Below are 25,981 nucleotides of genomic sequence, written 5' to 3' on the forward strand. Positions count from 1 at the left end.
CAAAGAGAATAGTAGACTTGAGATGTAAAAGAGAGTGGTACAGTGATGGTGATGAAAAAAAAAAAAAAAAAGAAAAGAAAAAAGATGAAGAAAAAAGTGAGATATGGAAGGAGTTAAAGAAAATGTTCTCAGATATGGCAAGGGTTGTTCTTTTTGTTTGATAGATCACGTAATCAGGATGTCTCACAACTGACAGATTCGTCACTTTGAATTGATGTTAGTATTGTTACTGTTTGGCGTCGTGTTGATAATAAAGTCTTCTTGTGTTTCGTTTTCAGCTGGACCATCCTCATGTGCTATACCTGGCCACCACCTCACCTCATGAACATTGTGGTCAGTATTCTGTTTCAGTTAACAAAAAACAAAACAAAGCAAAACAAACAAAAATTCCCAGAAGAATGCTTCAATTTAAAAAAACAAAAACAAAATTGGGTTCTGATTATACTGTGTGTATTTTTTATGGTTAATTGTTAATGCATAGGCTGAAGTGTTGTGGTTTGGTTATATTTTATTATTGTTGTTATTTATTATTACAATTAATGCACTTTATGATGATGGTGATGATGATGATAATTCAGCCCCACCCAAACCCACACAGAAAAAACAACAACAAATAAACAAACGTTTATGTCAAGAGTGTTTTCTCTCCCTTTCAGTTCAAAGAATTTTTTCCGTTCTACCCTGCAGAATTTCGGTTTGCATGTTCATGTGTGAACTGGACTTGACTGTGTGGGCTGATAAATTGTTTTAGTGTGAGTGACAAGCCTTTGGGTGCTCACATGATTTGCAGTCATATGATTGAAGATGTGTTGTGTTGTATTAAGTATTGTGATGAATATGTTTGTTTTGTTGTATCCAGTATTGTGATGAATATGTACATGGTGAGTGTTTTTGTTGTGTGTGATGTTTTTTTTTTTGTGTGTGTGTATAAATATGTTTTTGAGTGTTTGATTGGATATTTCTGTGCAGGGTTATGTATGTCAGTTGTTTTAATGTTTGAATGCTTGTTTTACACATCAACTTTTATGCAGGGCAGTGCAATTGAGCATGTTTTTCATGGAGAAGTGCTATATAGATTGAATTATTATCTATGATAATTGATATTAATTGTTATTATTGTTGTTGTTGTTGATTGTGTTGTGTTGTGTAGCATTGAATGGTTTGTGTATTCTATAGATTGTATTGTATTGCATTACATTGTATGGAATTGTATTGCGTTGTGTTGCATTGTGCTGTGCTGTGCTGTGCTGTGCTGTGCTGTGCTGTACTGTACTGTATTGTATTATGTTGTAGTGTAGTGTAGTGTAGTGTAGTGTAGTGTATTGTGAAGCATGGAGTGTTGGTGTGCAGGCAACACAGCAGGACTGTGGCTGCCCTTCCATGAGTTGCACAAAGGAGAGTTCATCAAGAGACTCAAGTTCCTCAGGGCACAGAGGGTCAGTAACTCTGTGTGTGTGTGTGTGTGTGTGTGTGTGTGCATTCATGTTTGTGTTTGTATGAGTGTGTGTGCATGTGTGAGTGTGTGTACACACGTGCATGTGTTTATGCATGAGCACATGCGTGGTCACATTTGCTTGCTTTTATATAATATGGTGTGAGTTTTGAAGAAGAAAAAGGGTTGGTAGGACAGGGGAGAGGGATATTCAAACAGTTTTGCATATATAGGAGCTGAAAATTGTTTATGTATAATTAGATTTCATTAAGAAATTATCCCTTTTTTTCCCTGGAATAACAGTTTGTACATAAAACCTCTCAATGACATGTTTACATAGATTCTACAAAAGTGCAGATCTGTATAAATGTGTGATAAAGTTTAAATGCTTTATTAACTGGTGATATTATGTTGTGAACACTTAATGTTGAAACCTACATTTATGAATATTTATTTGTTTATTTATTAAGTATTTATTTTTTTTACAACATTATGTTGTTTGTCTTTTCAGTATTGCATTTTTTTTTCAAGTAATGCAAAATATAATATGTTTGCTAAATCCTTTGGTTTCCAGCATGATTTGGGGATTGACCCAGAAGAGCCCAAAATACTCCGGACTGGGCTTGTACTGGATAAATTTATGGTGAGTTCCTTTGTGATCAACAGCAAGTTTGTATTTGTTGTGAATAAGATTTATGTTTAAAGTTAGTGTTTGGTATAAATAAGATCTGTATTAAAAAAAAAAAAATCATGTTACTTAAATGTATACTGTATATGTATTGTGGTTCATAAAAGAAACAACAACTACAGAACATTACTTCAGAGAAGAGGGAAGAAACGATTTGAGATGTAAGAGGTAATAGGTTTTACTTCTACAGTTTTTATCAATAGACATTCCCCCATATTATCATATGTTTGCTGTTTGGGTCTATAAAGCATTTTATTTTATTTTGACATGTGAATGGAGTTAACTCGTTTTTTGAGCTGACTGTTTGTATTATATGTCTGATATTGTTGAGATTATAAATCATTTCCTTCTTTGGTTTTTAAGAGTTGAACTGGTATTTGTATTATACAATATCATAAATCATGTCTTCCATTTGTTCTGTAAGACTTGAATCGGCATACATTTTGGATGAGATGGTGATCCATCTCTTCCCTTGGTTTCTAAAGTCCAAGCTGACATATCTATATTTCAGATGAGACAGTTGATAATGTCTTCCATTTTCATGTAAGGCTTGGATTGATGTACACTGACATACATCATCACCTTTGTGTTACAGTACATGGGCCTGAACTTCAGCCAGCAGTTGGTCACTCGCTACGCTTTGGAGATTGCCAACATTGTAGACCTGGTGAGTTATTGTAATGAGATAAATAATTGCCACCATTGTAGACCTGGTGACCTGGTTTGCTGTAGTGACATTACACACTTCAGTTACTATAATGACATTGGTGGCTTTGCTCTGCGAGTTAAGATCTCATGCTGTCCTAGAAGATCTTAGAACGAATACAGAAAGAGTTTGTATCAGAGCTTCAGTTGGATGCTGGAATTGTCTGCTACAAGGAAGAATCGTTCCCCTTTGCATCTTCTTCACTCAGAAACCTGGAGGATTATGACCAGAAGGAATGCCTGCCTGTGTATGTGTGTAGCAATGTAGACTTGATTGGAATGTGCAGCATGAGACTGGGTGACCCTGCCTGGGACCCCTTAGAATCATAACAGAATTAGACTGGGTGACCCTGTCTGGGACCCCTTAGAATCATGGCAGAATTAGACTGGGTGACCCTGTCTGGGACCCCTTAGAATCATAGCAGAATTAGACTGGGTGACCCTGTCTGGGACCCCTTAGAATCATAGCAGAATTAGACTGGGTGACCCTGTCTGGGACCCCTTAGAATCATGGCAGAATTAGACTGGGTGACCCTGTCTGGGACTTTAGAATCATGGCAGAATTAGTCTGGGTGACCCTATCTGGGACCCCTTAGAATCATAACAGAATTAGACTGGGTGACCCTGTCTGGGACCCCTTAGAATCATGGCAGAATTAGTCTGGGTGACCCTGCCTGGGACCCCTTAGAATCATGGCAGAATTAGTCTGGGTGACCCTGTCTGGGACCCCTTAGAATCATAACAGAATTAGACTGGGTGACCCTGTCTGGGACCCCTTAGAATCATGGCAGAATTAGACTGGGTGACCCTGTCTGGGATCCCTTAGAATCATGGCAGAAGAGTCCCTAGAAGCCCCAAGATTTTTAATGTACCAGAATCCCAGTGCATGTCTCTTCATCTTCTTCTTTAACTCTGTGAAGAGTCATTGGGATGCCACACAGAAGAACAGTTCACCAGATTCCTCCAGGTCTGTTGATTATGTGTCAGAGCCAGGGTCTCTGCAGATGGTTTTCCTGTCCATTTCGCAGCGTTGTTGGTCCATCATTTTTAATGTCTGTGTGCATGTGCAATAGCAGGCATCCTAGTAGGCCTTTGTTCTTTGCTGTTTTGCCTCTGACTGATAGGCAAGAGTCTCTTCTCATTTGGAGAGGCCTGTCTGCACTGTTTGCCTCCAGGATGATTGTTTGGAGACTGCAGCTTCCCGCCTGTCTGAGTTGATACCTAGGGTCTTCACGTGTCTTTTGCAGACACCTTTATATGCATGTGTACGTCAGAATCAGAAGAACTTTATTATCTCAGTAGAGAAATTAAGTGTGGCGAAGTCTTTGATACAGATTTCAAGCAAAATGGTAAAATTTTGCACACAACATGCATAACAAAATCACACTCAACAGTCATAACAAAGCAGGTCTGATAAAAATAATAACTTTCCACTATTTAAAACACACACATACACGTGCGCATTCACACACCTGCCTGTATACACGTGACCGTGCACCCTTTTTGTAAAGACACGCACTACGTATCAAAAAATATGATGGTAAAGTCAATATGAATCATTTCAAACACATAACCAAACTTTAAACAAATAAGGAACATAGAAACATCGGTTTAAGTCCACTAACCCAGCTGTATGTGTGTGTTACCTGTGCAGTATTACCGAGACCTGGGATTCCAAGTGGCCCTGTCCTACCTGGAGTACTGGGACATTGCTGACCGGTTCATCGTCAGCGCCCAGCAGAGAGAGCTGCTGCAGAAGTTCCAGACGTACAAGGCGACAAATCTCCCCGCTGACCAGTTTGACGTCGTCTACTTCCTCACGTGAGTGTTGGGGCTGGAGGTTTTATTTTTGGGGGCGGGGAGGGAGGGAGCAGGGAGGTTGGGGGGCGAGGGGGGGGGGGGTCAGGAGCACTCATGATGAGAGGGAGCACTGATGTGGCAAGTCTTCAGTGAAGATCACAATTTTGATAGTACAGTCATGATGATAAGAATGACAGTGGGTGAGTGGTAGTGGTGGGTGGGTTGTGGTGGTGGTTGTGGAGGCAGTAAGTGGGTGGTGGTAGTAGGTGGATGGTGGTGGTAGGTTGGTATGGTGGTTGGTAGGTGGATGCATGGTGGTGGTGGGTGGGTGATGGTGGTGGATGATGGTGGTGGGTGGTGGTGGTGATGATGATGAGGATGATGATGATGATAATCATCAAAGAAATGTGATATGATGATGATTATTATACCAGCACATTACCCATTACAGAGCAGTAACATTAACACAAACTGACCTGACTGTTGTTGGACAAGGGACCAGATTTTTGCATTGCCTTGGAACAGTCTTGTTTTATTCTGGCAGGGTAGTGTTTGGTATTGAAGAATTGATGGAAAGGGGTGGGATGCCAAAGTTGAGTTGAGTGTTACTGAAGAGGCAGTGTGTGTGTGTGTGTGTGTGTGTGTTTGCGAGCATGCGTGAGTTTCTATGTTTCTACCATTTGTTTGACATTTTGATGTGTTTGCTTGTCTGTTTATTAAGCTTAGCTTGTTTATCTTGTTTTATTTTAGGCTAATCATTTTGTTTATTTATCTGATTTCGTTTGTAGGCTGATGTTTAACAAACACCTATGGTAGGCCATTGAGGCCCTGACCAGCATGTAGATCAAGCATCTGCCCCTTTTTTGTGTGTGGTTGTTAATACACAAGCACACACACACACACACACACACACACACACACACATACACACACAGATGCGCGCACGCACACACACACACACATACGCATATGCAGAACATATGTGCAACAAATAAGCGGTCTCACAGATTAAGAAAGAAAAAAACCCGCCAACAAATGTTCACAAGTCCAACACTCAACATAATGATAAGAATAAGAATAATAATGAGAACAATAATAATGATGATAATGATGATGATAATAATAATAATGATAATAATAATATTAGTAATAATAATAATGATAGTAATAATAATGAAAAAAAAACAATAATAGTAATGATTATGATGATAGTAATGATGATGATAATAATAATAATGATAACGATGATGATAACGATAATAATAATAATAATGATGATGATGATAATGATAGTAATGATAATACTGATACTACTACCACTGCTTCTTATAATGATAATAATAATAATAATAATGATAACGATGATAATTTAATTTATAAAGCACCTTTCCATGTAAAACATGTTCAGTTGTGCTGTACAATGTAAATACCATAAAAGGGTGAGGTTTTATAGGGTGAGGCCTCCCTATAACCCTGAATCTGTACCTGTGTGTGTGCATGGACAGGGGTCTGACTCTGGATGGGGACAGTGTGGGGATGGCCATCCCAGACTCTGTGTGTTCAGAGAGAGCTTTGGGTGTCGTTAAGGTCAGTCTGGTTGTTGTTGTGTGGGTGGGTTGGTGTGTGTGTGTGTGTGTGTGTGTTTTGGAGGGTGTGTTTGTGTGTGTGTGTGTGTGTGTGTGTGTGTGTGTGTGTGAGAGAGAGAGAGAGAGAGAGAGAGTGAGTGAGTGAATTTGAGTGAAAGAGTTTGTGTGTGTGTGTGTGTGTGTGTGTGTGTGTGTGTGTGTGTGAGAGAGATTGAGTGTGTGTGTGTGTGAGAGAAAAAATATGCCTGAGAGAGAGAAAGAGAGAGAGAGAGAGAGTGAGTGAGTGTATGTCTGTGAAGGGCAAAAACAAGGAAGTTGGTTTTTTTTTCATTGTACCACACCATGTCAGATGTCAGAAAGCTGGTAGCAACGCATAGGAAAGTCTCGTACATAGTTCCTTTATTTAAAACACACACAGTGAAACAGATAGACAAACGCTCACACACACACAAACACACACACACACACACACACACACACACACACACACACACGCATATTCTCTGTCTCTTTTCCCCCCTCATACTCACTCCTACACACACACACACACACACACACACACACACACACACACACACACATTCAATCCCCCCACCACCCAACACACACACCCTCCCTCCAACCCCCTCCCACCTCCTCCCCATCCCTCACCCTTTCCACTTCCACTCATCCACACGCACACAACCGCAACCCTACGAAGCGGAATGATCAGACACGCATGTAACTGGATGATGAGCGGATGATGACGAAGGGGTGTTGTTGTGCACAGAGCGGAAAGCCGTTTGAACCCCAGCAGACGGCCGCCAACCTGGCCCACATGATTGGCCATAGCCTGGGCATTGAGCACGACGAGGATGGTAGGTTTTTCACTGTTTTTGTTTCACAGCCTGAAAGGATAGTGGCGGGATGGGGTGGGGGTGGGGGTGGGGGGGAAGTAGGGGGAGGGGGGTCCTAGGAGGGTGGGGGTAGGGAGGGGGTTGGCAGGACAGGAGAGGGGGATTGATAGTAGGAGGTGCAGTACGATGCGATGCGATGGAATACAATGCAATACAGTGCAATACAATACAATGCAGTGTGATTCAATACAAGAAGACATGGTGCAGTACAATGCAGTACAGTGCAGTATGCTAAACAGCGCAATACAATACAGTGCAACACAATGCGATGGAGTGCAGTCCAACACAATACAATACAAAACAATACAATGCAATGCAATGCAATGTAGTGCAAATTGCAATGCATTAGATTTTATTGCCATGAAACACAAAGGTTAATAAGACATGAAGCACACACGTACACAAATAAAATAATTGGTGATTGAAAATTATTTTGTGTCCATGAAACATTCAGACAGAAATTTTCCTGACATAGCCTCTCTTTGGCACTGGGAAGATAGGGGTGAAATGGCCTGAAAGTTAAACTTGACATGATGATAGGAGATAGATTAAGCATAAGTTTAGTTATTTCGGCCTCAAAATTGTCTCTTGGGTTAAAATTGAATCATTTGGCTCCATGTCACTGTTGCTATCCAAGAAAACTTTATTTTAAAAAAAGACTTCCTGCATTGTATACCTCCAATTCTTCACTTATTTCAACATTAAGAGTGGAACTGAGTACCAAACCCAAATGAAACGAATGATGGAAAACTATCGAAGGGAGGTAACTCTTGAACAGTGGCATGGATTTCAAAAACTCTGAATTTGCTGAATACAAGGATGTCAGCTCGTGCGTGTCATTCTGCCATTTCAAGTTATCACGGAATTTGCCCACAGTGTGTTAAGGCAGAAGTCAGATGAACAAGAAGTATTGTACAAAGCTAAGAGAAGAATTGGAAGCAATGTTTGGAAAGATTCACTCTGTAGAGACCTCAGAGTTCAGTACTGAATGTGCAGTTGTCTGTTCATATGAAAAATGATCTTAATATTGCATTTTTGTCACAAGAGACTGTTCTGCATGTTTTTCATTATAACTGTGTATCCTCTCTCAGTGCTTCCATAGTTAGCATGTTTGTTAATAACAATACAAATAACCATCTACCTGGTGTATACTTTTGTGACAAATATCCTGATTTATAAAAAAAAATATATGTGTATAGGTTTGATGTCACTCAGTACATTTCTGGATTGATGGTTAGCCTAAGTGATTTACACAGTGGCCTGGGTTTGATTGCAAATGATTTGTATTTCAGACAAATCTAAATGAATCTTGTCTCGAGCTGTGTTCTCTTTTGCTTGGGGTGTAGTATACCAACTCCAGAATTAAGTGCACAGAAAATTGAAGCATTCACCCTTTGTCTTTTTCACAAGCATACTGATGACATACATGCACACTTTTGTGCAGATGCATAAACTGACACAAGGATATAGATATATGTGTGTTTGAAAACACAAAAAAGACATCTGTAGAAGAATGGACAATTTTTGGATTGTCAACAATTTAATTATTTTTTGTAACATTTAAAAAAAAAAAAGTATTATCAACAAGGACAGTAATGCATGGGTTATTTGATTGGTCATTACCAGCTATTGCTGTTTTTGTCAAGAACAAGAGCAACAGTAACACACATGCACATCTATACATGTGCACATGCACAACATTGACACAATCATTGAAAAAACAGGTTTGTGGACATAAAAAATGTTATCAGAGGAATAGAAATGTGTTTAAACTTTGAGTGTCTACAATGTTTTAGTGTTTTGGGTTAGTTTTTGTTTTCCTTTCATAGCAAAACAACGCAGAAGTAAAGGGTCATTGTTGTATTGTGACAGTAACTATTGTGAAACTGTAAAGGAGGCGTTTGACATAGTGCATGTGTGAATCTTGCACGTTCTGATAGGAAATTGTATCATGGGATACAGTGCATGCTGCAGTTTGCCACAGGGACTTATGTGGATTTTTTTTTTTTTTTTTTTTTTTTTGGCATTGCTTCAGAGGGCCATTTTTGATTGTTTTGATTTACTACTTCTTCTCTGGAGTTATTTGTCTTGTGATTTATTTACAGTCTGCTTTCAGTCATGGTTTTATTGTTGAATTGTTAAATTATTTCTGAATGTTGTCTTACTTATTTGTCTTTATTCTCATTATTTTTTTGCTCATTTTCAACTTTTTTTTTTTTATTCAGAGTTCTGTATTTTGAGATAACAAAAAGGATTGGGTCAGCATGCAGTTGGAGGTTTAGGTGTGTTTCCTGTGGCGCTGTGATTCCAGGACACAGACCATGACATCGCTGAAGACGGGGACTGTCTTCACAGGTTTTGACATCAATTGTTGCTGCTGCTTCTGCAACTGGATTGGCTACACCCAGCTATGCCGTTTTTTTGGTATGGTGAATATGCCAGACCCATGCACCAAAAAAACATGGCTTCACTACCAAAAAAAATATAGTGAGGGTGCAAGCAGAGCAGCCAGCACACACCTGCAGGATGCAGCTCACCATGTGCGGGAAGCCTATGCAAGAGATGGGTCTAGTCAGTCATCAGCCCTCTGGATGTGCTTGCTGAACTGGATCTTGTGGCTGGGAGCAATGCAGAGATGTTTGCAGAGAAATCAGATATGCTGAGGGTCAAAACAGCAACCAGAAAATCCTCTGACAGAGCAAAACAAAAGAGGAAAAAAATTGAAACTGTGAGACGTCAGGAACGTGAACATCGACGGGCAGATGAGGGAGAAGTATACACCCCAGGAGCATTTTGAACAATCAAGTAACTGAAAAAAACTCTCTCTCACCACTTCGTGATATTGGCCAAGTGCTATTTTCCTGTGTATTATTTTTTTAGTGTGTAACTATGGGTTGCAGTTTGTGAGTTCTCAACAAAATCTTTGAAGGCGTTTTTCTCAAAAGTTGAATTTCTGCTGCAGGTGCGTCAGTGGCCCACGTGTAACAATTGATACAGTGAAAATATTATCATAAAATTAGGCACACTGATGTAAAAATGTGTGCTGAGTGCAATGAACATAGAACTTTCTACCTTTAGTAGTTTTTTTCATAGCAAGTGACTAAAGCATACAAACGTGAATGCATAATTTTATGCGTTTTTGACAAGACACAAAACAATGCTTGTGGACAATGGGCATCTGCTTTTGTGATCATTGCACTAAATGATGTCAAAACAAACTGTGGAAATTATGAGAATCATTATGTAATGCATGTGTTCAGTGCTGCAAATGGGCCAAATAACCGTGTGTATTTTTATGATAAAATTATCATATCTTCATATCTGTTTGACTTATAATCTTCAAACTTAGCACAGATGTCTATATTAACATCCTGAGTATGTGTACCAAATTTCATGCAGATATCTTTAGTAGTTCCTGAGAAACAAAAATTAGCTAAAAATGACGCAGTGGTCCACCTTAAGCATAAGTTTAGTTATTTCGGCCTCAAAATTGTCTCTTGGGTTAAAATTGAATCATTTGGCTCCATGTCACTGTTGCTATCCAAGAAAACCTTATTTTAAAAAAAGACTTCCTGCATTGTATACCTCCAATTCTTCACTTATTTCAACATTAAGAGTGGAACTGATTACCAAACCCAAATGAAACGAATGATGTAAAAGTATCAAAGGGAAGTAACTCTTGAAACTTGGCATGGATTTCAAAAACTCTGAATTTGCTGAATACAAGGATGTCGGCTGTGAGTGTCATTCTGCCATTTCAAGTTATCACGGAATTTGTCCGCAGTGTGTTAAGGCAGAAGTCATATGAACAAGAAGTATTGTACAAAGCTAAGAGAAGAATTGGAAGCAATGTTTGGAAAAGATTCACTCTGTAGAGACCACAGAGTTCAGTACTGAACGTGCAGTTGTGTGTTCATATGACAAATTATCTTAATATTGCATTTTTGTCACAAGAGACTCTTCTGCATGTTTTTCATTATAACTGTGTATCCTCTACTCAGTGCTTCCATAGTTAGCATGTTTGTTAAATAACAATACAAATAACCATATACCTGGTGTATACTTTTGTGAAAAACATCCTGATTTAAAAAAAAAAATGTGTATAAGTTTGATGTCACTCAGTACATTTCTGGATTGATGGTTAGCCTAAGTGATATACACAGTGGCCTGGGTTTGATTGCAAATGATTTGTAATTCAGACAAATCTAAATGAATCTTGTCCCGAGCTGTGTTCTCTTTTGCTTGGGGTGTAGTATACCAACTCCAGAATTAAGTGCACAGAAAATTGAAGTATTCATCCTTTGTCTTTTTCACAAGCATGCTGATGACATACATGCAAACGTTTGTGCAGATGCATAAACTGACACAAGGATATAGATATATGTGTGTTTGAAAACACAAAAAAGACATCTGTAGAAGAGTGGACAATTTTTGGATTGTCAGCAATGTTATTATTTTTTGTAACATTTAAAAAAGAATTGTATTATCAACAAGAACAGTAATGCATGGGTTATTTGGTTGGTCATTACCAGCTATTGCTTGTTTTTTTAAAGAACAAGAACAACAGTAACACGCATGCACATCTATACATGTGCACATGCACACATTGACACAATCATAAAAACAGGCTTTGGGACATAAAAAAATGTTATCTGTAGAAGAATAGACCAACAGTGTTTAACACCTTTGGAGTGTCTACTATGTTTTTGTGTTTTTGGGTGTGTTTTTTTCCTGTTCTAGAAACAACCGCAGAAGTTAAGCATGGGTCATTTGGTTTGTCATTGCTGCCTGTTACTTACTTGTGATAACTGGTTAAGGAGGCGTTTTTGACAATGTGCATGTGTGAATCTTGGTCACGCAGCTGACTGGAGGAAATTGTATCATGAAGGTAATCACAGTGCACTGCTGGCAGTTTGCCACAGGGACATTATGTGGATTTTTTTTGTTTTGTTTTGTTTTTTTTTGGTCATTGCTTCACAGAAGGGCAGCATTTTTGTTGTTGTTGTTTACTATTCCTTCTCTGGATTTATTTGTCTTGTGTATTTATTTACCAGCCTTGTCAGTCATGTTTTTATTTATGAATATGTTTATTATTTCTGAATGTTGTACTTGTACATATTTATGTGTTTATTTCATTATTTATTGTTGCTGCATGTTTCGGAAGTATTTTTCTGTTGGTTGACTTATGTCACAGATGACGTATTATTTTAATTAATTAAGTTAGTTATCTATTTATTTATCCATTCATTCATTTATTGTTCATTGCTGTATGTTTGAAAAATTTGTTTGTGTTGCCTGACTCTGTCACAGGTTATTCATATATTGGTCAATTGATTTATTATATTTGTTTATTCATTTATTTTTCATTGCAATATGTCTGTACAGATTTTTGTGTGGGCTAATGATAATAATGATTAGTATTTATATAGCACTGAATCTTTGTCTAGAGACAAATCAAAGCGCTTTCACACCAGTCAGTCACACGCATGCATAACTCTAGACTGAAAAAAAAACCATCAACTGAAAAACAACGAAGGAGCAGGGAAGGGAGGCTATCTTGGGAAGAGGTGGATTTTAAGGCCAGACTTGAAAGAGCTGAGTGTGGAGACCTGACAAAGTGAAGGGGGGAGCTCATTCCAAATGCAAGGTCCTGAGACAGAGCGGCGGCCGACAGTGGAGTGTTTGACTTTGAATCTGGGTATGCATAGACCGAGTGGATCCGAAGCTGATCCTAGAGAGCGAGATGGGGTGTAGATGTGAAGGCAGCCACAGAGATAGGAAGGGGCAGATTTGTGAGTACATTTATAACAAAGAGTGCAGATCTTGTACTTTATTCTGTGTGAGACAGGGAGCCAGTGGAGATGTTGTAAAAGAGGAGTGATGTGCTCAGATCTTTTCTTTCTGAGGACGAGTCAGGGCAGCAGAGTTTTGTATGCGCTAGAGGGATTGGAGGGATGTAGCAGGCAAACCAGATAAAAGAGAGTTACAGTAGTCAAGGCGATAGAGAATGAGAGAAACAACATGTCTAGATGTTGCATCAGTGGACAGATATTTCCGAATGGAATTGATGTGCGGTAATGGCTGACTCATTGTCACAGATAATTTATTCATTTGTCTATCTATCTGTTTATCTATTTTTCATTGCTATATATTTGTACAGATTTATGTGCTATGTGTTTGTTTTTGTTTTTTGCCTGTAAAGTTTGTTACTGTTTTCCTCCATGATGTTTCATTGCATGCTTGTTCACCTGTACAAGGTGAAAGTTGTGCATGAAGCCAGCTTTCAGTGTCAGGTTGGGAGCTCTGGGGGAATAACTATGTATAGCACTACTTTCTGGTAGGCCGGTTCACCCCAAGCCAGTGTAAATTAAAATGATTTTATTTTCATTTTATTTCATTTTAAATTATTTCATATGGTTTCATTTCCATTCAGTTCATTTTTGCTTTGTTATTTGATTCAGTGTTATTGTAATTAATTTTGTTTCTGTCAGTTTCTTTTTCATTTTGGTTTCGTTATACTTTACTTGATTTTATGTCATCCTGTTTAATTCAGTTCTTGTTATTTGTTGATTGACTTTATAATTTCAGTTCTGAGGCTCTGTGTTATCGAATTTCTTTTTCTTTCTTTTTTTTTTTTTGCTTTTGTTATCGTGGGCATGGAAAATGTACACCTGAAAAAAAGAATCTTTAGATTCATTTACTCAAAATTGCATTGTAATATTCCTTTTCTTTGACATATTATGTTTATAGAATTCCTTAATTGATATAAAATAGAAAATGACATGATGCTTAGGCGAGGAATTGAAGGCAGTATAGTTCATCTGGGAATCTGGCATTGCGCTTCATTGTGTTATATTTCTCATTGCAACAAAAGTTTCTGTTTTCTTTTTTATCAGCCTCTGCATGTTCCTCCTCTCTGTGAGTCTGTCACACATGTATGTGTAACCACAGCGGGCCATGTACATATTCTTCCCTGCTGCTTATGTAGGCCTTTTACCCCTTCCTTGGGTATAGGCTGTCAACAAGAAACCTCCATAGTCCCCTTTTCTGTGCCTTTGCCTCTATATATCTGGCTCCAGGTAAAGCCCAACTTCTAGGTGTCTGCCTGGTGTTTTTTCTTTGCCAGGTGTTTTTCAGTGTTTATTTAGCAGATGAAGTTTTTAAGGATAGGGGTGCTGACCCTGTGCTGAACTCCTAACCTGGAGGACCAGTGGATTGCTAAATGTCAGGTCTCCACCATTCAGCCTGTCCAGATTGGATGGTGGCCTGATCAGGAGACGAATCTCAAATCTGCTGGCGTAGCTCTGCCCGGGTCATAGAGACAATAGTCTAGACATGACCCCTGACTATGACCAGGTGGAGTTCCCCCAGGAGTATTCTCATCCTTGCTTAGCGCCATTTCTCTGAGTCCTTCCGTCTCTCCCTCTCTCTGTTGCCCCCTTCACCTTCTCCTCCTCTCTTTGTCATGTTCACTCTCTTCAGGTCCCATTGTGTTGTCATCTGACCTGTCGTGATTCTGACAACTCCGTGTCATAGCTTCTGATAATGCACACATTTGTGTCCATGATGTTTTCAAAAGGATGCGCTGTATTTTCTCCTAGAAGGTCCCTGGGGTGATATGAAGGTGTCTAGAATGTATGAATAAAAAGAGTGAAAATTCCTGTTTGGGAACTTAGTTTCACACCAGGCTCGACTGCTACTGAGTTTCTCTTCACTGCTTCTTGGCACAGAAACATTGATGGTTATGGTTAGAAGGTGTGCTTGTTAGCCTTTGTGTGTGTTTGTGTGTGTGTGTGTGTGTGTGTGTGTGTGTGTGTGTGTGTGTGTGTGTGTGTGTGTGTGTGTGTGTGTGTGAGTGTGTGTGTGTAGCAGTGCAGATGTGATCAGAATGTGCAGCATCAGAGTGACCCTCTGAAGATTTTCCTGATCATCACCAGGTCTGCCATGGCCACTGGACCTCTGAAGATTGTCTGGGTTATCACTAGAATAAGAATAAGATTGTCTGGGTTAAATAAGATTGTCTGGGTTATCACTAGAATAAGAATAAGATTGTCTGGGTTAAATAAGATTGTCTGGGTTATCACTAGAATAAGAATAAGATTGTCTGGGTTAAATAAGATTGTCTGGGTTATCACTAGAATAAGATTGTCTGGGTTAAATAAGATTGTCTGGGTTATCACTAGCCCTGCCATGCACCACTGAATAGTTTTGATTTTGAGAATACATGTCAGTGTATGTGCAAGTGTTTAGTATATTATGATCACGACTTTAATGTACAGAATGTCATTTTTCTTCTGTTTCAACTTATAGGAGGCTGTAGCTGTTCTGACCCATTTGGCTGCATTATGTCGGTGAAAGTCCTGTAAGTTTTACTTTTTTGTTGTTGTTGTTTGTTTGTAAAAAAGGATTTGTTGTTTTTCTCATGTTTCATATCCACATGTGAATATACAAAATGAGACTGTGTGATAATTGTTTGTCTGCCTGCCCATCTGTATACAATTATGTATGTATTTTTGTATTGTGGTGTATTGCTTTTCGTCACATCTGAAATTTGGGCTGCTTTTCCATGGGAGAGTGCATCTTACTGTGACCCCCCCACCCCCCGCCCCTCACACCCCACCTCTTTTTTCTTTCCTATTTTCTGTCTGCAAGTGTTACTATCAAATTGAATTTCTGTACATGATTTTGCAGAGAACAACCCTTTTGTTGATGAGCATTTGTCTTTTTAAATGTTATAATTATCTTACTGAATATTCTCCTTTTTATAATGATTGAAACAAAACGATGCATGCACATACACGGACACACACGTAACACACACACAGTTGTTACACTCTAAATCATAGTATAATAGTATCTTACCCACATGTTTTTTCTTTTTACATAATAATTGATGTGTGCATGGTCATAAGTGAAGGGTGTGTCAGTTGTTTGTTTTTTTTCTCTTTGATTTTTGCTGACGGGCATTTTATTTTAAGTGAGCCTAAAGAGAATTTTCTGTTTTTGGTTGAAGCAGATAATAAAGTATTTTGAATTGAATTGAATTGGAATTTGTTATGCATAAGTCATGGGTTCTTTTATATGTGCTACGTAGTGCATATATAGTGCACATGGAACCTCGGTATATTGTCTGATCCAAAAGACTAGCACCTAGACCACCACTGAAGGTCTAGTAGAGGAGGGAGTAAAGTCCCAGTCCATGTATGAAATTCAAGGCCGTGGACACTTGCTTCCTATTTGGGCACATTGCCACTAGGCCAACACTCCACTGTATGTGTATGTTTCAGTGTACAAGCTCAGCTTCAGTTGTGTGTGTGTGTGTGTGTGTGTGTGTGTGTGTGTGTGTGTGTAACTGTTAGAGAGAGAGAGAGAGAGGGAGGGAGAGGTAATGTGAGGAGACCATATACCGTAATGTGATAGAGTCAGGACAGTCATAGTGACAAGTTGTGTCAGGCCAGGGGGTGTGCAGGGGTGTACATCAGCAGCAGATATCTGACACAGACCGATAAAGGGTTGAGAATGCCTGATCACTTTATTGCCAAAGAGAATTGATGTCCCATTACTTTTCGATTGGTGAGGTCACTGCTCAGCATGTTTCTTTGTTAGCTCAGATATCGTGTGTTACAAACTTTGGTCACATGTTGATTCTCCCCAGTTTCAGCGTCTCATTGATCTTGATGTGAAGAGGACAAATGTCCTGCAGAGATGCCAACTGTTACAATTTTACTGTATTTTGTGACGCTTGATCGCAGTTTGTTCCGACATAACGCCAACGTCAAAATTGTTCCGAGTTCATTTTTGACTAAATTGCATGGTCACTTGCTTTCCTGTCATAATGTTACCCAGACGCTCAAGACCTATCAGTCACAAGGCCAGGGCAGTCTCTAATAACCTTGGTTTCACTTGATGATGCTCAGCTGATGATAAAATGTGCGTTTGCTGATGTGGCTCGGGAGTCCGAGTGTTCTACCAAATTTATAATGTTCCTACCAGATTTCCTTATTGCTCCTACAAATACTTGACAGGGGTTGGCATCTCTAGTCCTGACACACAAACATAATATGACATGTGGACATACAAGTTCTACAACCCTGGGAGTGTTTGACGTTTCAGGGCCCACAACGGACTTCACTCCCGCATGTTCTCCACCTGCAGCAAGTCAGACCTGGATGTCAGCCTGAGCATGGGCATCACCTCCTGTCTGCAGGGAGCTCCCTCTGTGTCCGTAAGTCACAATGATAATGATGGTAATTGTATGATAGCCAGTCAAGTCTGACTATGACCATCAGAACAGCAGAGGAGGCATCTGCTGCCCCGACTATCTGGGCTAGAATTTGATTAAAGTGGAGTGTCTTGCCCAAGTTACATCCCCGCTCTCTCAGCCAAGAGGGTTTTTAGAACAGTCATTGTTGGGATGGTTACCAAAGGCCAACTAGCCCTTAAGGCTGCAGCAGAGTGCAATCTTGCCTCCTTTTTTGAGGGTTATTGTCCTTCACTGAAGACTGAGCTGTAAATCACTTCCCATTGTAATGGGGAAACCATTGATCATACAGCTCTCACTTTGCTGTTGGCCCAACTGTAAGCTTATGTCAATCTGTGATAGAAGTTAAGCTTACTGAGAAAGATAATAATGATGTGAATTTATAGTGCTCTCATTCTCTGAATAGGGCTGCTCTGAGTGCTTTTCAAAAATTGTTAGACATGCACTCATGCACACACACACACACACACACACACACACACATACACACACGCAAGCACACATGAACACACACACACACACACACACACACACACACACAGACACACACAAAGTCAATTATCTTCAAAGAGAAATTCACATGTGGTCATGTTGGACATGCTGACAATAAAAACATAAGATAAGTAATCAAAAGACAGATATGTCTTTAAATAATCAAGGGGATCACACACACACACACACACACACACACACACACACACACACACACACACACACACACACACACACACATACATACAGTTAGCCAGCAAACACACACAAATACACACACGCACGCACACATGCACACACACACACACACACATATGCATGCGTACATATGTCTCCAAACATGTACACACACACACACACACACACACACACACACACACACACACACATACACATGCATACATATGTCCAAACATGTAGATGACACTGCACATGATATGATTCCCTGACTGTTCCAGTCTCAGTTCACCCAGACGTGTGGCAACAGCATTGTGGAGCGAGGGGAGGAGTGTGACTGTGGATCTGAGCAGGTAACGTCAGGAACAGAATGTCACTGAGTGATTGCTCACTTCAGTCTTTGTCCTTTCGAGTTTTCTTCTTCTGCATTTCATAGGGTAGCTTCTCCCATGTTCCATGTTTGTTCATTTCAGTGGGCCTTCACGTGTATGACTTGTTCTCCCCCCACCCCCACCCAGACCATGTAGACAGCCATACTCCATTTAGGGGTGTGCATCCTGGGTATGTTAGTGTTTCCATCGCCCATCAAAGGCTGGCGTGGATTATCAGGTGTTTCATGTGCATATTTGATCATTTGTGTTTATACAATTAAAGGGGGGTTAGGTACAAGCAAATTTGCAGTGTGTTCTCTGTAATTTATAAAGAAGACAGTTGTCACAATAATAAAATGATGAAATGTGATGATGTGTAAGAGTAGCATAGTGTGCATCTGTTACTTCAACTGTGGATTTTTGGGTTATTTTTTGCTATTGTTGTTTGCTTTCTGTCGTGTGTAAGTTGTGTTTCTGTTCTTGATACTATGTAATAACTGAAATTATTATAAGAAAAAAGTTCATTGTGTTCTTGACACTATGTAATAACTGAAATTATTACAATGTTGTATGAAGACAATTGGTATAATAAACAACAGATTGATAAAATTGTTTCTTTGTGTTAAAAGTATACACTTGGCACTATAAGTAGCAGATCAGTCAAATGTTCTCTCTGTGTGTGTTATAACTTAAGCCCACATTAGTCACAGTAATACAGATGAGAAGTAAGACAGTGTGTGTGTGTGTGTGTGTGTGTGTGTGTGTGTGTGTGTCCCAGGACTGTGAGGCGGTGGACCCGTGCTGTGACCCCCACACCTGTCTGCTGAAGTACTGGGCCCAGTGCCGCTCCGGGCCCTGCTGTGCCAACTGCACCGTGAGTCACTCAGTTCTGCTGCTTGGTGTGACAAAAGTGTCTTGTCAGTCATATTAGAAATATGTTTTGGTGTCATATACTGTACCATGTCGAACTGATGCAAACCAGGCCTATCTGTTTGCTCTTCTCGGCCAAAATTTATCGCAGCAACTCAGTGATATGACATCTCATCAATAGACTGCCATCTGCTAGGCAATGAAATGCCGTTTCTGGCAGGAGGTAAACAATTATTCTCAGTGGCTGCCATTTTTCAGATAACTGACATTATCGATTTGCTCTGTCTATGCCAACCTTTTATGCATTAGAAATGTGATTTTTGTTGTTGTTTTTTCTGAGGGTATCCTGACCACTTTTTTTTTTTTTTTTTTGTGGACTAAACAGAATTTTTTTCCTCATTGCTGAGATGGTTCCCTTCTTTGCATAATTGTACAGAACATTATTTGATATTTGAGGTGCATGTATACAGTATATGGCTGTTTTCTTTTGGTTTTTAAGAGATTGAGTTATGACTCAAAGAAAAGAGAAAAAAAACAAAAACAAAAAATAAACCCTCAGGTATAATCATGACAATGTTACAACCATTCAATATATATTGTAAGCAATGACGCTTGTTACAGATTTTAGACAAAAGTCACATGTGTCGAGATCGCCAGTCAGAGTGTGATGTACCTGAATTCTGCGATGGGCACTCTGGCAGTGTAAGTATTGTGGTAAAAAACTTCTCTTTCATCTTTGTGTGTGTGTGTGTGTGTGTGTGTGTGTGTGTGTGTGTGTGATGGTTATGTTTTGGTTATTTTGTGATTGAATGTTTACAAATTTGTGTGTGTGTGTGTGTGTGTGTGTGTGTGTGTGTTAGAGAGAGTGGATGTGTTTGGATGTTACTTTTGGGTGATCTTGTGAATGAATGTTTGTATATGAATTGTGTTTCCAAGGAATTATGTTCAGTTAAGAGCTTACATTTTATTAGAAGGGAAATTTGTGTGGACATTAAGAGTGTATGGATTGTGAATTTATAGGCTGTAAGTTGTGTGTGTGTGTGTGTGCACATGCATATGCACATGTGTGTTTGTGTGTATCCTCACACATGCACACACAATATATCAATGAATGATGTTTCAAAACGCTGTGCCGTGTGTGTGCAGTGTCCCTTCAACACGTACATCGAGGACGGACACCCCTGCGCGGGAGGGAGGGGCTACTGCATGGGGGGCATCTGTCCCACCCTGGACCAGCAGTGCGCAGACATCTGGGGGCCAGGTCAGGGATATAGGCTTTTTTTGTTGTCGTCCTTTTCTTTCTTCGTCTGTCTGCCTGAGGATCAGTTACAAACCCTTTGTGCCTCTCTCTTTTATCTGTATGTGGGTGGTTTGTGTCTTCGTCTCTCCCCCGACTTACCGTTTCCCCCACCATTTCCCCCTGGTTTGGTATAACTATAAATGATGTCCCTACCTACTGGAAATTCTGTGCTAGAAATTTCTTCTTTTCTGTCGCATGTGTGGTTCTTTTTTTTTTTTTTTTTTCGTTTTTGTTTCTTTCGTCTCTTCCTTTCTTATTTTCTGCCTTGCTGGACTATTCACCTTTTTTTGTTTGTTTCCAGAAATCCTTGAGAATGTTTTGTCTTTTTCTGGACTTCCATCGCTGGGCACTTGTACGATGCTGTATTCTTTTTTTCTTTTTTTTTTTGTGCTGAGGACATATGAAGTGCCAGTCAGCAATTTTTAGTTTTGTATGCCTGTTTTTATTTATATAGTTATGTGTAATATGTTCGAATTTGTTGATCTTTTTTTATCCTCTTGCAAAAACAACAACAACAAAAAACCGACAGTATTATCAATTTCAGAGATATGTTTATTTACACAGCCACACATGAATTTGTCTGCTGCAGTCTGCAGAGAATTATTAATGTTATGTTGCCAGGAGGTTGCACACCAGAGGAGACCCAACAGTGTTGCTGAGTCACTGTGGTCGTGTTCTAAATGCTACGTTTGAATCAGTACTGTATGTTCTTGTTTTTTTAAATAAAAGTTAATGCTGCTGCTCTTCTGTATGTTTCCTTCGAGGTTACAGCAGTTAATTTTAACTATGATGTGCCCTTTTGATGTATTATGTCAAACTGGCGTTGGTGACAGTGGAGGTCATCCTGACCAACAGTATCTCACCCCTTCTTCCCCTGAGGCAGCATGTGCTTCAGTACCACTTAGCAAGTGTGTTGAGCTGAACAAAGTGGAGTGTAGCAAACCCACCATGTACGATGTGTGTGTATGTGGATGCAGATGCGAGAGGCGGCAACGAGGAGTGCTACCAGCGCTTCAACCCCACAGGGAACTTTCAGGGCCACTGCGGCCGTGACAGGGACACCTGGAACTACGCACGCTGTCAGCAGCAGTGAGTGTGTTTCTGTATCAGATTGATTTCTGTGTTGCCATTTGTTGATTCCCTAACCCCCCCCCCCCCCCCCCCCCAACCGCCCCTTTATTTTACTTTTTTTTTGTAAGCCGCCCATGGGCACTTAGTGCAAACTTTTCAGTATCTCTGAAATCACTCAACCTACCCACGAATTATATATATATTCCATACAGAAAATGAATTTTTGATGTGTAAAAAAAGAAAAAAATGTAGTTCTCTCCCACTTGTGTAGAGCAGTGTGGTCTTTTCTCTGTGAAGGGTGAAGTGGTCTAGGGGTTGGTTCTGGTTACACAGAGATGCCAACTGTTGCGATTTCACCATATTTTGTTACACTCGATTGCAGTTTGTACTGACATTCCGCCAACATCAAAATTGTTTCGACAAGTTCATTTTCGACTACATAGCATGGTCCTGTCGTAACATTACTCCAACACTCAATCGTGAGACATGGGCAGTCACTAACCTTGGTCTCACATGATGATGCTCAGCTAATCGCGTGCATGTTTGCATTGAAATAGCATTGAGTGGACTAATTAGCTTAATCGTCACAATTACACTGTGTTTCAGGTAGGCCCAAGTGTTCCTGTGCCTTGTAGATAAAATGTATGTTTGCTGATGTGGCTCGGAGTCCAAGTGTTCCTACCAGTTTCAGAATGTTTGTACCAAATTTCCTGATTGTTCCTACAAACACTTGACAGGGGTTGGCATCTCTGTGTCATCGAGGCGTTGGTCCTGGTTGCATCTCTGTACATTGTATTGTATAACTGTGTGTGTGCAGGGACATTCTGTGCGGGTTGCTGCACTGCTCTGGGGGCCAGGAGGAGCCCCTGTTCCTGGGGGCGGACAAGGGGTTCTCCAAGACCACCATCAACGACCGGGACTCCACCTTTGATTGCAAGTCGGTGCACGGGCCGGCCATGATGGACATCCCCCACATGGGGCTGGTGCAGGACGGCACGCGTTGCCGTGACTACCACGTGTGCCGCAAGCACCGCTGCGTGCCGCTGCCTTTCATGCCGGTGCTCAACTGCCCTGCCACCAACCGCTCCGTCGTCTGCTCGGGGCATGGGGTGGGTTTGTGTGTGTTTTTGTGGCTGGTGAGGTGATGTGTGGTGGTCACTTTGAGTTTGAGTTTGATTTTTGTTGTTGTTGTTGTTGTTGTTGTTGTTGTTGTTTTTTTTGTTGTTGTTGTTGTTGTTGTTGTTGTTGTTGTTGTTGTTGTTGTTTTTTTTGTTGTTGTTGTCGTCGTCGTCGTTGCCGCCGCCGCTGTCGTTGTTGGTGGTGGTGGTGGTGGTGGTAGCACTGTTCTTGTTTTGTTGTGGTTGTTATTGTTTTGTCCTCGTCTGTTGTCTTCTTCAGAAGTCCTCAAGGCACTTTTGTGGTCAGCTGGGCTGTTCACAACATGTGATGATTTCTTCTTCTTCTTCTTCTTATTCTGCTTCTTCTCCTTCTTCTTCCTTTTCTGCTTCTCTGCTTCTTCTTCTGCTTCTTTTTCTTCTGTTTTTTTCTTCCTCTTCTTCTTCTTCCAGAAATTTTTCCTTCTCCAGCAGACATTGAGTAGTGGTGGTGGTGGTGGTCTGGACGCTAGTCATTCAGAAGAGGTGATAAACCAAGGTCCTGTGCGTAGCATGCACCTAGCGGATGTGAAAGAACCCATGGTAACAAAAGGGTTGTCCCTGGCAAAATCTGAAGAAAAAGAAGAATCCACTCAGTTGTAATTAAATGAGTGAAGCCTGACTGCATGACACAGGAAACGAACGATGAGCGCCTCAAGGCAGCTGTCTGTCAGCTGTACCTAGGAAGGCAGTATGTTGTGCAGTAATTCTGTGTTTGTAAAGTCTCTGAACGAAAATATGTGCTATATAAGTATCAATGATAATGATATTATTAGTAATAATAATAATAATAATAATAATATGATGATGATGATGATGATGATAAAAATAATAACAACAATAACAGTAATAGTAATAATGATAATGATAACAATGATAATTATACTACTACTACTACTACTACTACTTTTACTACTACCACTAAAATAATGACCATCCTGTCTTTTCCAGGTGAACACATCAAGATAATTATAATAGTACTACTACTACTACTACTATACTACTACTATTAAATAATTACCGTTCAGTCTTTTCCAGGTGTGCACACCAAGATAATTATAATAGCACTACTACTATTACTACTACTATTAACCCTTTGAGCCCAGAGTTCCTGAGCAATTTTAACCCTTCTGCCTGAGCTCCTGAGCCAAAATTTGCAATTAACTGGTATTAAACCCCTTGAGCCCTGACCACCGCTTTACCGGTGGCAGAGAAAATTGACATAATGCCCGGCCACCGGTTGAACGGTGCGTAAACACTTGAAGTGTGCAGAGTCTCAACCTGGCCCATCAGGGCAGAAATCAGGGACAAAACGTGCGAGAAAACAACTGTACACAACGCAGCAAGTAATTGATATGCTTGATGATTTATCGGAAGTAGAGTATGACAATGATTACTCTGATAGTGAGGTGGAATTCGAATCGAATGATTTTGCTACAGATAGTGATGTTGAAAATGAATCTGAGTATGCAGAATCAGTTGATCAAAGGAGGCGTGTCAAGTTGAGACTCTGCACGCTTCATGGTAGAAATCAATCTTTTTTTATCCAAAGCACATGCACAAAACACAGTGAGGAGGCGCAGCAATGTTGGTACTGCGTTCGCTGGCGTCGGAATATTACGGTTTTTCTGATTGGCTCTTCAATACAAGTCAACCAATAGCAAAACACGACACAAGTGTTTACGCACCGCTCAACTGGTGGCCAGGCATTATGCCACCCCTCTCCACCACCGGTAAACCGGTGGTCAGGGCTCAAAGGGTTAAATAATGACCATCCTGTCTTTTCCAGGTACTACTACTACTACCACCACTAAAATAATGACCATCCTGTCTTTTCCAGGTGTGCACACTGAGATGATTATACTACTACTACTACTTCTACTATGACTACTACGACTACCACCACTAAAATAATGACCATTCTGTCTTTTCCAGGGGTGCACACCGAGATGATTATACTACTACTACTACTACTACTAAAATAATGGCCATCCTATCTTTTCCAGGTGTGCACACTGAGATGATTATACTACTTCTACTACTACTACTGCTACTACTACGACTGCTACTACTAAGACTACTATGACAGATACAAAATCGAAGAACATGCATCTTATATACTAATGAACCATCATGCTTTCCGTACAAAGTGGAACAGTTACCTTCCAATTATGGAAACTGTTACTTAATCATAATTTCACATGTTCCATAGTTACCATTCTATATAACAGTCCTTACTTTGTACTAACATGTCTTTATTTATTTCTCAATATGTATTATTTGTTTATTTTTTAAAACTTTTATAGTTGCTGTTGTCTTTACAATGTGACCAATCACAAGTTTTCTTTTCCAATAATGCAGAAGTGGTATACTCATGATCATTATTATTATGACATTATAATGTCACCACTCGCTTTCGCCTTACCCTAGATACCATTACTATAATAGTTGATACATTTGATGCTGTTGATATGTCACAACTGGTCTAGGCTATTTACTATTAATGTCATCTTAAATCACCATGATTACTACAATCATTAAGATGTAAGCATTGATTGATTGAATGATTGGACAAATCTTCCTTTCTTCTTTTTATTTTTATTTTATTTTATTTTATTTATTTTTTTTTGTGTGTGTGTGTGTTTGTTTGTTTATTTGTTTGTTGTTGTTATTATTGCTGTTGATGTTGTTGTTACAGATTTGTTTTGCCTTGCTATAGCCTGTTTTGTTTTATTTTGTCTTATCTATCTCTCTGTAGTGGAAGATGCTACTGTTCGTTGTATACGGTTTGGTTCATACTATTCTCTGTATTGTATACATATTTTTGGAAAATTAAAAAAAAAGTTTAAAAAAAAAAAAAGAAGACTACTACGACTACCACCACTAAAATAATGACCATTCTGTCTTTTCCAGGTGTGCACGCCGACGGACACCTGTTTCTGCGACGAGGGCTGGACGGGCCCTGGCTGCGAACGGCGGGAGAACGTGACCACCCCCGCCCCCTCCCCCCCTCCCCTGGCCCTTCCCTCCTCCTCCACCCCCCTGGTGAAGGTGGTGCCCCTGCCAGTGGGGGTTGAGAGGGGTGGGGGTGGGGGTGACGTGGCCACCACCCCCCCTACCATGCAGGACCTGGAGGCTGCTCCTGTCACTGGTGGGTGTGGGAGTGGGGGTGTGGGTT

The 25,981-nt window shown here is 40.1% G+C and overlaps 1 protein-coding gene across 1 annotated transcript in view; it reads left to right on the forward strand.

Moving 5' to 3' along the window:
* The window catches only part of LOC143293513 (uncharacterized), a 55,311-nt gene that overhangs the window by 19,245 nt on the left and 10,085 nt on the right, over positions 1 to 25,981 (forward strand). Inside the window, 16 exon segments of the mRNA XM_076604415.1 lie at positions 279 to 333; positions 1,351 to 1,436; positions 2,007 to 2,075; positions 2,716 to 2,787; positions 4,480 to 4,646; positions 6,131 to 6,212; positions 6,981 to 7,068; positions 15,418 to 15,469; positions 17,221 to 17,332; positions 18,319 to 18,390; positions 19,187 to 19,282; positions 19,900 to 19,980; positions 20,425 to 20,539; positions 21,556 to 21,667; positions 22,467 to 22,758; positions 25,717 to 25,954. Of these exon segments, the coding sequence (XP_076460530.1) occupies positions 279 to 333; positions 1,351 to 1,436; positions 2,007 to 2,075; positions 2,716 to 2,787; positions 4,480 to 4,646; positions 6,131 to 6,212; positions 6,981 to 7,068; positions 15,418 to 15,469; positions 17,221 to 17,332; positions 18,319 to 18,390; positions 19,187 to 19,282; positions 19,900 to 19,980; positions 20,425 to 20,539; positions 21,556 to 21,667; positions 22,467 to 22,758; positions 25,717 to 25,954 (1,789 nt within the window).

The sequence above is a fragment of the Babylonia areolata genome, chromosome 19 (genome assembly GCF_041734735.1).
Source record: "Babylonia areolata isolate BAREFJ2019XMU chromosome 19, ASM4173473v1, whole genome shotgun sequence".
NCBI lineage: Eukaryota > Metazoa > Mollusca > Gastropoda > Neogastropoda > Buccinidae > Babylonia > Babylonia areolata.